The sequence below is a fragment of the Amblyomma maculatum genome, chromosome 5 (assembly GCF_055883805.1).
Source record: "Amblyomma maculatum isolate TAMU_Amacu chromosome 5, ASM5588380v1, whole genome shotgun sequence".
Lineage (NCBI taxonomy): Eukaryota > Metazoa > Arthropoda > Arachnida > Ixodida > Ixodidae > Amblyomma > Amblyomma maculatum.
The window spans coordinates 121,431,517-121,443,761 of NC_139348.1; the positions used below are offsets into that span (position 1 = coordinate 121,431,517).

The window sequence follows — 12,245 nt, forward strand, 5'->3', positions numbered from 1 at the left end:
TCATTTTTCGAAATCTTTGGTGATCGTTTTTCGCATGCTTAGCACGATCGTGTTTATATAGCGATCACCACAGTTGGTTGACAAGGGTGACCGAATGGTTCCACGTGCGAAGGCTCAAAAACGAATTGGATCTCAAAATGAATTCGGATGTGGAATGGCCAGTCTCGAAAATTTGAAATAGCATATCTAAGCATAAACCTCAAACTTCGGGATTTTGAGCTACAAAACAGTATCAGCCTGGTCATCAGAAATAAAATAGTTGATCACGATAGTTAGGAACCAAGAAGCTTTTTAGCTCGCATGCGGTTTATTATTTTTTATTTAAATGTACAACCTAAATTTGTGGTCAATATTTTATTCACAATGGTCGCTATAAAATAAAAATGAAAACCAATGCACGCTGAGGTGTTTTCAAGGTGTACTTATGTTGAGAGATACACGTAGCGAATGGCTTCGAAATCGCCCCTACCCAGAGGAGATATTTAGCGCCCATAATATTGTTGATTAGTCATGCGTAAGTCATTTCTTCTTCTATACAATTCAAAGCAAGAGGTTTAAAATTGCGAGATAAGCAACAGAGATAATGGTATTCCAAGCAATTGATTCGTAACGATTAAAAATTACACTTATTAAATTGCGCCAAGAGGAGATATTTAACGCCCAATGGTACTGTTGATTATTTATGCCCATACATCATTTCTTCTTTAATGCAATGCAAAAAAAAAGAAAACTTACTATTGCAAGATAATCACCATTTTACCAATAATGATATTACAAACAATTACCACGCATCAGTTATCTTGTGCTCTTTATGGAACGAGAGTTGCCACTATCCTCCAGCCTAGACATGTGGGCGGTACCCTTGAAGTTCACTTACGAGACACACGGTGTAAACCCCTTAGATGCTGCTTAAATCTAGAGCAGCCGTCCAACAATTGCTAACAAAAAGTAGTCAACTAAGCTCTTTCTTGTTTCCGTCTCAGTAATTTCCCTTACCTTCTTGAGTCACCAAATTGGCTTAGTAAAGATTCATTCCGCCAAGCGAGACAGCGACGCACGAAGAAATAAAGGCGCTCCAGCTTTGCCACTACCTGGAAGTGATTGGTTCGAGTGGTTTCCTTGATTGGCCGTCATCCGCCTACGCCGCAGGAATAACTTCCGCTCGTGCGACGCCGTCTGTCAGTCTCCTGTTTACGAAGGGGCATGCAAGCTTCATCTTACGCAAGAGCACGATGGCGTCCTGCTGCGCCCACCAGACCCGTGATGTCTGCCCTGTCAGGAAATATTGCGCCGACAGCAGCGCCGTACATAAAAATCCCCTTGCTTTATCTTCTCGAGGCAAGATCGCAGACTCAGCGCCGATCGGCAGCCACACAATGCGGCCTCTTGTAAGAGGTGTGATATTGCTGGCGTTGTCTACAGCATTTGTTTCGGCTTCGCAAACTAAAGGTAAGACGAGTTCAGTTCAGTTCAGTCGTTCTGTGGTGTCCGACTCTTCGTGACCCTATGGACCATATCACGCCATGCTTTCCGGTCTCTCACTATCTTCCTAACATCACATAACTTCATCTGCAGCGAATCGAGGATGCCATTTAACCATCGCGTTCGCTACCTACCCCTTCTCCGGTGACCCTCAACCTTTCCCAATATCAAATATTTCTCCAGCGACTCCTCTCTTCTCATCAGATGACCAAAGTAGCTGAGATTTATTAACTTTAGAATTTGAACCTCCAATGAGGAGTCATAGTATATGGTCGACAATATCGACTGATTTAATCTTCTGGCAGTCCAAGGAACTCTCAAGAGTCTCCGCCAGCACCTAAATTAAAACGCGTGAAATCTTCGGCGGTCAACCTTCTTCACAGTCCAATTCTCGCATCCATACATCACAACTGGAAAGACCATAGCACGAGGTATACGGATCTTGATTTGGTATTACCAAACGAGTAGTATTTGGCAATAGCCTTATCGCTTCAACATAGTTTGTTCAAATGGCACCAATTGCGTTCATTTACAGTGGCAGTTTATGATAAAATATATGACTCTGTATTTCCCCTGGAATCTCTTGTATAGATAAGAAGAATGCTGTACATTTTCACAAAATCATCTACATTTCTTACCTGTCACAGGTTTGATTGTCTAGAAAGGACTGCTCGCTTTGGAAACAAAAAACAAAACAGTTTTGGCAGAATCTAATGATGCACAGTAACGTACTAATAATTTAAGTAGTTAAAACAAAAACCATTTGAAGAGCTAAAGGGCTGCGAAGGAATGCACGGGCGACAGTGTCCGGTTAACAGCTGCGTTTGATTGAAGAATTGCGATTCCAACAAAGGCTAACAGGTCATGAGCATAGGCAGACCAGTTAGGAAAATTAGTGATTGTGAGGGGACGCATTTATAGAGTAGACATTTCGCCCGTAATCTGAAATCCCCATTTTTGTTTCTGAACAAGAATAGAAGAAGCCCATGAAAGAATCTATTCCAAGTCCTCTAGTAGATTAGGTTTCTGTTGTTCTTCCAAGAAGGCAGATTTCGTGAACTCTTTAAGAAATCAAACCTAGAATTATGTTTCAATTAGCAGGGCTACTTCGCCTTTGAACAGCGCATGCTGTTTAGCAATTTAAGCTTTCTCGTAATCAGCATGATCAGTAAGGAAAAATAGCTAAGGATGATAACGCACGAGGATGCGTGATCATATCAGTAGGATTAAAACAATGGGTGACCTACATCATTGCGCGCTGGCTATTTAGCCGAAATATTTGTTATTTGTTAGAATATTTTTAGTTGATTTGGGCTTTTCATGATCGCCTTTGTGTACGTGGAGGGGAGGGAAAGGTGGGTTGGAGCTGGCTCGTTTGTGATGTAACGCGGGTAGGCCAGTGCCCTTTTGTGTGCTTTCTGGAGGAATCCCAATACCTATGATATTGTAACTCTTGTCCCTTAATGTTGAACTGCCTGGTGTAATATAGGCCACACCGTTTGTTTGATTGGTTCGGATTTCCAGATCAATCATGGCGACCGCCGAAGCCTAAGAAGTGTGGTCAGAACGAAGTCTGGAAACAGTGCGTCAGCCGGGGCTGCGGCGAAAAGACCTGCCCGCCAGCGCCGTTTGAGGGATGCCTCTCAACATGCGATTTCGGCTGCTACTGCGCCGACGGATTCTACAGGGACACGCAAGGTCGTTGCATCAGCGAATGTCGCAGCGCCCCCTATGCTGAGCCACCGAGTCCCCATCCTCCACCCGGACCTGTGTACCTTCCTCCTGGTTCACGACCGTACCCTCCCGCTGGCCCATCGTATGGACCCCGTCCCAACCTTCCTTCTGGGACTTATCATCCTACTGGTCCCAAGCCACCTGGGGTTCGTGATTTCCGACCTCCAGACCGCTTTGAAGTAGACCTTTCCCGGCCATCGAGACCATCCCGGCCGAGTTTCGACAATTCCCATCCGCCGGGCATACGTGACTTCAGGCCTCCACTGCGCGGGGAACGTGACCCACTGTCGCCACCTCGGCGCCGTTATGATTCCCATCCCACTGTAATTCGCGACTTTCTGCCCGCAGTACCTGGTGAACGCCACCATCGACCGCCACATGGGCCCCACCCAAAACCCGGTTACCAGGGAGATGGGGTTCAGCACCAAGTTCCAATTGCTTTAGACTGACGCCAGTAGCCTCTAACAGTGATTTCACCCGTTCAAGGAGTGGCTGATGAAAAGGAAAATCATTTCCACCGTTGATCCATCCAATAAAGAAAAACTTCCTTTTATCAATCGTGGCTTTACTTTGACAAGACCCGGAAGTTTCCGAATGAAGTAATATTCTAAGTGGATTGTTGCTGTTTTCATGCTTTTAAAGTTAGAACAATAATTACAGCTCTATAGTTTACTGAAATACTGCATAGAAAAAATCAGAAGGGTTCAATGCTGCTGAACCGAATGTGGAGCAAAAGCATTAGCTACGGTGTTGTTGTTGGCCTCTAAGCGTTTGTCTTCTTCTTCGCCTTCTTCTTCGTCTTCTTCCTTTTTCTCTTCTTCTTCTTCCATGGTGCCACGGCAACATGGTGTCATGAAAACGGTTTAAAAGCCTAGCGCAGTTCAGCTTTTGCTCCAATATTACGTTTTGCTCTTTTCGGTGTTTGTGGCAAATAAACCATTCAGGGAGTGTGTGAAATGCCTCTGGTACGTCTTGAATACAAATCGTTGCCGCCTCCCTCTTAATGCTGATCTACAGCAATCCTGAAATAGTTTAAAAGTGCCTTATTGACCTAACGGATACATCAACTCTACGGTTAGTTTCCACTGCGTTTTGGTATTAAATTCAGCACTATATTCAAAACGCTGAGCCTCTTGCTGCTTACTTAATTTTTTTGTCTGATCTTATCTTATCTTATTACTCATCGGGAATACCTGCCTGAAGTGGTTCATAATGCAGAAGCATTGTAAAATGAACAAAGGCAGAATCAAATTACCCGAAACGTGAGGTGCTCTGCCAACCTTGACAAAACAAAACAGCGGCCTATAGGAACCCCAACGGCCACTTGTTAATGAGGCCATTAGTCAACGACGAAGAAGAAAAGCAAGAGCAGGCAAGAAGCATTGCTATGTAAAAAACATACAAAATGTGACAAATCTATATTGTAATCGGTAATAGAAACAAGATAACTGGAGACTTCAGTGAGGCAAAGGACCTTCAAAGAAATGATCGTTATAACTGTTAATTGAAATCCACGTAAAAGATTTTGCAGCACAAAAGAGAGATAAACAAAGTGCCGGATCAAACAAGCCAGCAGTACCTGTCCTGTCTTGTTCACTCCTTAACTTCTGTTTTTGCAGATAATGTTTCACGAAAGAACCTGGCAGGCTTTAATGAAAGTGACAATTGGGCAGTGATACACTTTGAAAAAGGTAATGCTAAAATGAGCAGACTATAAGCAGTTCTATATTTAAGTGCCCTCGGAATACAAGAAAGCCTTTGATTGCATGTGCCTAAACATTACCACACATGCCTGCAAATCGGCGCTTAGACGCGCCACTTGCAAATGAACTGCTGGATATGCATAACAGCAGCCAGGAACAAGTCTTCCATTGGGGAAGTATATAAATCCTAGCAATGAGACGTGTAAGGCAAGGGGAAATGTTCTCTGTATTGATGTCACTGCCAACTTTGTGGAATATGAAATTCAGAGACCTCTACCGAGAATGGTTGATGATAATAGTAAAAGGATACAAAGTAGATTTTGTAAATTCTAGGTTTGTAACTTTCGCTTCCGTGACACCAAAATAGTCATTTCTAAAACACACAAATGCAAAAAAATTGCAAACGCGAAGGCCTCATGCCCTCGAAACATGCAGTCTCAGGAAGGGGGATGTATTTATTAACTTTGTCTAAGGAAAGTACCGCGCCATCTCGAAGTAGAACTGCTGCCGAAATACAATGGAAACATCATGGCGAGCGCATCTATAAATAAGAAGTCTAGTCATTATAAACAGTGTGACCCAATCTGTGCCGTGCACACATTAACCACTTTAGTACTGTGTCCATGTTGTACTAAAGTTCTGATCACCATGCATACCCTAGAAACAGCATAAAGAAGGCTGCCTGAAATGTAACATTTCTGTACACCTTACATAACGCCGCTTAAAGGAGCGACGTGCATCTGCAGCTAGGACGAAACGCATACGGCATAAAATGCAAGTCTGTATCCACATTGTGGAGCTAGCATTTGGTCATTATTTTTTTTACGATTCTATTTTGTCATGAGATCTAGGGGCAGTAAGTCTGGCCACGAGCAACGAAGATGCTACAGCGTTGACACACACATTGTTAAAGAGGTGTTACGCACCTGGAGAGACAAGCAGGCTAAAAAAAAAAACAAAAAAAAAAACAATATGAAACCACGAAAAGCACATCCACTGCAATACCAGGCACGTGTAGACATGCCCACGCATGAAGAAGGCTACAACCACGTTCTCGAGAGTAGCAGAAAATGTGTCACAAAGAGAGACACTCTAATAGTTGCAAAATTCTACGAAGTAAAGGATTCACTTTTTTCTTGTAAGCAGTTATACAGCTCTTTCCACGGAAAGCTGCCACCAGTGTACACAGTGGCGGAGGGGGGGACCTGGTTAGCTCAAATGGTATAAAACTAAACATCACATGACTTCACGCGGCAATTTAAAATACTCTAGAATATAAAAAGGATACCAGTTCTGGAGAAGTTCAAATCAAGACAAAATTGGCAAGGACGTTCCTCAATAGATATGGTTGAGAAAATTATAGCTAATTCAAGAAAATCATCTTCTCGCTAATGATGTTCGATCTGAGGCCCTCTGCAAGCAAAAAGGGCACACAACAGACGCCACGGAGAGTCATTTGTAGCAAGCGTGTTTGAAGGGACACCTAGTGAACTCTTTGTAGTATTAATGCCTTGCTAACGTGACGTTTGAATATTTACTGATGTTACAGTAATGTTTATAGTAAAAAGTATTTAAATAACGAGGCCATAAATTGTTAATATCGCGGAATCAAATGTAGTGTTAAAGGCGCAATCGCTTCTGCATGCTTTAAAGTCAATGCTTAAGGACATAATTGTTTTGTCCAGTTAATTTGTCAAGAATGCCCGCCCACTCAGGTAGTTCGCTTTAGGCTCAATACATTTCGCCAATGAACCAGCTACTTTCAATGAATATGTCATGCGCTGATTGCACAGTGACATCTGCATGACGGGTAAATATTGTCGTCTTCCACAAAGTGCGAAGACACAGAGCCATAAACACATCACAACGGTATATATTGATCCCTTTTAGCCGGCTGGTATTGGATTCCATACGGGTCATAGAAAGTTCTTTTTTAATGCGAAATCATTTTTTGGCTCCTGAGTGGCATAGATAGGATTCGCAGACATGATTAGACAGGCTTTGTGGGCAGAGCGTGTCCAGCACAAACTCTCAATAAAGGTTGGTTGGTTGGTTTGTGGGGTTTAACGTCCCAAAGCAGCTCCGGCTATGAGAGACGCCGTAGTGGAGGACTCCGGAAATTTCGACCACCTGGGGTTCTTTAACGTGCACTGACATCGCACAGCACACGGGCGCCTTGCTTTTCGCCGCCATCGAAAAGCTGCCGCCGAGGCCGGGATTCGATCCCGCGTCTTTGGGAACAGTAGTAGAGCGCCGTAACCACTGCGCCACCCCGGCGCAGTGGTTACGGCGCCGGGGTGAAAGAAAACAAAACACTGTCGCCAACTTATTTCGAAAACGCGCCAGAACGACAGATCAGGCACGAGAGCAATCAAGCGGTGCGACAGAATACGAAATGCTTTCGCTTTACTGCACCTAAACAGACTTCAGTGCACCTATAGAATGTTTTCAGAGTGCGCTGTAGTATATATCGATGATAGTTGGCCTCCAAACAATCAATGAATGCAAAATCTAATCATCTCTATGGGTTTTTGTTTACAAAACCAGTAGTCAGTCGTCCTTGGTACGAATGTCCTTTCTTCTTATGTGATGTACTAAGAAGAAGGGCGTCAGAAATCAGTCGAAGAAAAAGTTTTTTATATACAGTAGACCTTATAGGTATCCATTTCATTCGGTGCAGTAAACCTTTTCCGCGTCCTGCACAGTGCACCATCTTGTAGAGAGGTATAGGTATTATATAGTCGAATACGTCTACGTACAGGTATTTGTTTGTTGCGGAAACCAAGCACAGAGATAAAAAACGCGCGCCGAGATTTGTAAAGGACACAACTTAGCGATAATACCTAGTCATACTGATTGACAAAAACAATGTAGTTACGAGAAATTCCAGTGGTGCGCTTTGCCATTCTTGCCTGAATGAAAATAGGGTGAAATTCCTTCCTTCCATCATAAAGAAACAAAAGTGCCATAGAACCTTAGAAACAAGGGAGAGAGCCGATGCTCTTTCTCATGCTGAAAAGAAGCTAGTTCGCTTTCGAATTGAATTCCGAAAAAGGCCACCAAGCACATAATGCCCCCTTGTGACATTTACGCGAGACGTGACCATCACTTCAGTATATACCGAATCTTGGCAATCCGACAAGCATTGCTAGCTGCAGCTCGCTTGTGCAAGACAATCTGCGGCCTGCGGGGGGGGGGGGGGAGGGGGGGGGAAGACTCCCTGTTATCTTTGAACATCCCTGTGTGGTCGCTCCAAACCTGCTTTGAATACCTAGAGTGCTGAATGGAGAACCCTACATAGAGTTAAGTTACTGCTGCCCATTGCATACCGATAAAATTTGCATGTGTCATGCCAAAACTTCCATTATATGGCACCAATTTTTTCAGTAGATTTCGGCTGTCTTAATTGTACTTCGAGTAAGTATTAGCAAAGCGAAAAGCCACGAATGTGTTTTTCCTGTCAGCATGGAAGATCGCCACGTTGTCTTCATAAGCTAGTATTTACCTTCTACGGGGTGCAGCTGAAAACCCTATGTCTATGTATATCTAATGACTTCAATACAAAAAGGTTCGAATTTTACTTGAAAAATCAATGGGGACAAGGGCCACCCCTGCTTTACTGATATATAAACTGGCATTCGAACCAATAGATTTGTTAAGGACATCCGTCGAGCACTCCTTACGCGTCATTTTAGCACCGTCGAAAACAACGTTTTTGCAATAATACAGCATTCCAATTCACAGAAAAGCACTTATGTGACACTCGGTAAGGTAACCCCGCATGGTCAAGTTTCAGCATGGCCACTCGACCCTCACTGGCATCACTAAATTCTACTATATTACTCGCAATGTGAGTGTTCGTGTATACTTTACGGCCTTTAATGCCGGACGATGCCCACTCGGTATCACCTAGTTGACCTCCCTGCCTTTCTATTCTACTATTTTAGTCTCTATCGTTTTATACGTAATATTGTACAATTAATATAAAATATTTATTAACACAAAGATTTTACAATTTCATATTCCAGCCCTAGCGACTTACCTCACGGCCGCTCTTCTATCTCCAATTCAATCTTGTGCACAATTATTGGTATACCAAGACTTTTTTCTGACACTTACATCCAGCCTTGGCATGCGCTTCAAGAATGTAACGAGAAATTTTTGTCCAAACGCGTTTACATTGCCGAAGAATTCATCATAGGGTTAACAAATCAAATGCCCTCTCGATCAAGGTAGCTTCTGTGTCACCTCAATTTTAAAATCTATTTGCCTAATTTTATTACTTGAGGCATGGCGCTTTTTATCGCTCATTGTCCACTTGCTTGTCACCTTCTGATCTATAGAGCTAGAGAGAGACCCTTTATTGAAAAACAGAGAATTCTGCCGGTGTTTAGATTTCGCTGGCATGCTGCTCTGTGTAGGAAGGGGAATTGGGGAGAAAAAGATCGAAAACGAATGGTAAGGAGAATAAAAGAAATGGAGGGGGAGATAAAAGGTGGCTCACTTCTTACTTCTGGCAAGTATAATGGCAGCTTTCTATCTCTCTACGACAATTATTTCCAATTCATTTCTTGCATTCTCAACATTTGCCGCTAATTAACTCGGATCATAGCTCGGTGCACCTAAAGTAAATTCTTGCGTACTTTGAAGTTCTCTCTGCTCTTCCTGTTCGTCATGCTGTCAACTACTTCATCTCTCATTTGCAAATAACTTCACCTCGGTCATAAATTTCTATTTTACGACCATATAATTTTCAAGTTTGTTTGTCAGGAACTCTATTTTTTGTATCCCTAATGCGCCCTACTAATGGCCCGTAATCAAGTAGCTCTTTACGGAAACCCCTAAGTTCCAGTGGACACATGCTCCTTTCATTTTGTTTCCCTGGCTGAACGTAACCAAACAATGATTTGAAAACGAGAGTCATAGAGATGCGACGCTACAGTTGTTCAAAGGAGGATCATGTCCAGGGAAACGTACTCTCTGTCCTACCCTGCTCGGCTGTCGCACTCAGAGTGCGGGCATTATAGAGCCCTACCATCTATAGACCTCGTCCCACTTCTAAATTGTGGTCTTCAGTAAGCGAGCTCAAAACAACAGCACATTTGCCATAGACATGACGCCCTCTCACGCAGTCATTTACGAAACAGACACAGGTGAATAATCAAGAATTATGTTGGGAAGCGGTGAAAATTCATATATTGTTAGATATTCCCAAAAATAATAATATTTCACATCGTTGTATGTTACGCATATATGATCCACCATTGGGATTTAAAAAAAAAGTTGAAAATGAGCATGGGACCACTCTCCTCATTGATGCCATCATTCGTCCGTGTTAGCAATGCATATCCCCCAGATCTATAATAACCATGGTATATACACCGTAGTGCACCTTAAAAGGCATCACAGTACGATAGGTTCGCTCTCGAGTTTCAAACTTAACTTTTTGAGAAGCAAAAATATGCCGTTATTTCTCTATACATCGGTGAATAAGCTGATACGGTCGCCATCGAGCAGCAAGATTCCTAACCTTCAAATAGGCGACATGAAATGAATGACGAACGTCAGTGCAGCTAGGTGGAAGACGCGTAGTTGATTTCGTTATTTTGATATTTGAATTTACAAAACCAAAAACCATCGCTGAAGTGTTTTCTCACTGGTATTCGTGTAACAATGCTAAACGTCGGGCGAGCTTAGTAAGGCCAGACATGTCGAGCTGAAAAAGACGCAAGTACAAGCGACACCCAAATGCTAGCAGCATGTAGGAAGGAATACACTTCACTTTTTCTTTGGAGAGCTTGGCAGTATTGTTTTGATGGCTACCATATAGTGATTCGGATTCACAATCTTGCTCGCTGATTCAGACATGACTGGAGTTGATGAACTGAACAGCTCGAGCGGCTGCTACGTGCAGCTGCTCCGCACGCAAATAATGTATCTGCGTTTGTTTTCTTTTTCGAACAGGATCAAAATGCCCCTCCGGTGACTACCATATGTTGATGCTGATTTCCAGGCTTGTTCAGCTGATACGGACATGATTGGATTTGATGCACCCAGCAGCTAGAGCGGCATCACGAGCATCCGCTTTGAGAGCTAGACATTTCTAACAATCATTCTGGCCCCAGGATGTGTATTCGAAAGTCTTTTATTGTCTCTCTACAGTTTTACTAGAGTATATTGAGTATGGTATTTCTACGTGCGTTACATTGATTTCAAACATGCGAAGGAACACCGGCAATTCATGAAAAATCTCGCTCCAAGAACTGGCCGAAGTGTAGTACACGCGTGTGCAAGGTAAGTACGCCTCCTTGGGTGCGAGGTTGGTACGCTTATCCTAGGACTTGTTTTCGCATTTAATAGTTTCGTACTGTGGTTAAAGAGCTAGGGTGCACTAATGAAGCCTAGAAGTTCATACCAACATTTTTTTGTGACACTACTGCAAATTATTTCTCCACCATGCAGCCGTTTAATAGCCTGGTAACTGTACTATTGCCGTATGCACTTATCTCCGATATTGCTGACCGGTGGAAAACCAGCATTGTATCTTTGACAAAATAGTAATAAGAAATTAAAATATGTTTAACCGCTCGCCCTGGACACCAAAGTTTATTGCACCAACAGCCTTAGGTGTAATCCAAAAGCAAGTAAAGCGCCCCTACAAGGGGGATTCCTACTATCTAGTAAATTGAAATTTCAATATGCGAAAAGTTCTCAATTCAAAGTTTCTTTACTGGAGCTAGAACATTGGTCCCCTGAGCATAGCTACAAAAGAAAAGGGATAAATTTTTTAAACACTCAAAATTCGGGACTGTTTACAACCGACTGCGCTACAGAATCTAATTGAAAACAAGGAGTGAATCCAGGTTTTCACGCATCTATTATTGTTACACTGTTTGATAAAGGTTATTACAACCTAGCCACTTTTCTCTACCTATAGTAGAGCATGTTTGAATAATGGTCATATATTTGGCTCGCAATGGCCAGAACTGGTTAATTTTATTAAATACTAGGTGTAATGTCAAATTCTGCATCTTTATTACAATTTATTGCTACTGTGGTCAGTGCACTCTGATTAAAGATGCTTGATGTGATAGCAATTATTGCTTTTATTTCGGAATAACAACGCCAATATGTAGCAATATCGCCCGATTTATTTACTTGGCTTCCAAAAATTTGAGAACCGTTGATCTAGTCCTGATGTCTAAAACTCGACGTCGAGCATTTCCTTTCGAGGAGTGACATGAGTGAAGAACACACTGACTGAAAAAAGGAAATACTATTTCGTTGTTTTCCGGTCAGCACCACTAAAGCTACATAATCATTACG

At 42.6% G+C, this 12,245-nt stretch overlaps 1 protein-coding gene across 1 annotated transcript; it reads left to right on the forward strand.

Moving 5' to 3' along the window:
• The first annotated feature begins 1,290 nt into the window (after positions 1-1,290).
• On the forward strand, positions 1,291-3,773 carry LOC146189370 (uncharacterized). The gene is made up of 2 exons (XM_084604207.1): positions 1,291-1,449; positions 3,007-3,773. The coding sequence occupies exons 1-2, from the start codon at positions 1,377-1,379 to the stop codon at positions 3,663-3,665; spliced, it is 732 nt and encodes a 243-aa protein (XP_084460333.1). The 5' UTR covers positions 1,291-1,376; the 3' UTR covers positions 3,666-3,773.
• The last annotated feature ends 8,472 nt before the right edge of the window (positions 3,774-12,245 follow it).

Excerpts from the sequence above, each read along its gene's own strand:
- LOC146189370 (XM_084604207.1), top strand. The coding sequence starts at position 1,377 with ATGCGGCCTCTTGTAAGAGGTGTGATATTGCTGGCGTTGTCTACAGCA. Across the intron at positions 1,450-3,006 it reads TTCGGCTTCGCAAACTAAAG|ATCAATCATGGCGACCGCCG; the intron begins GTAAGACGAGTT and ends TCGGATTTCCAG.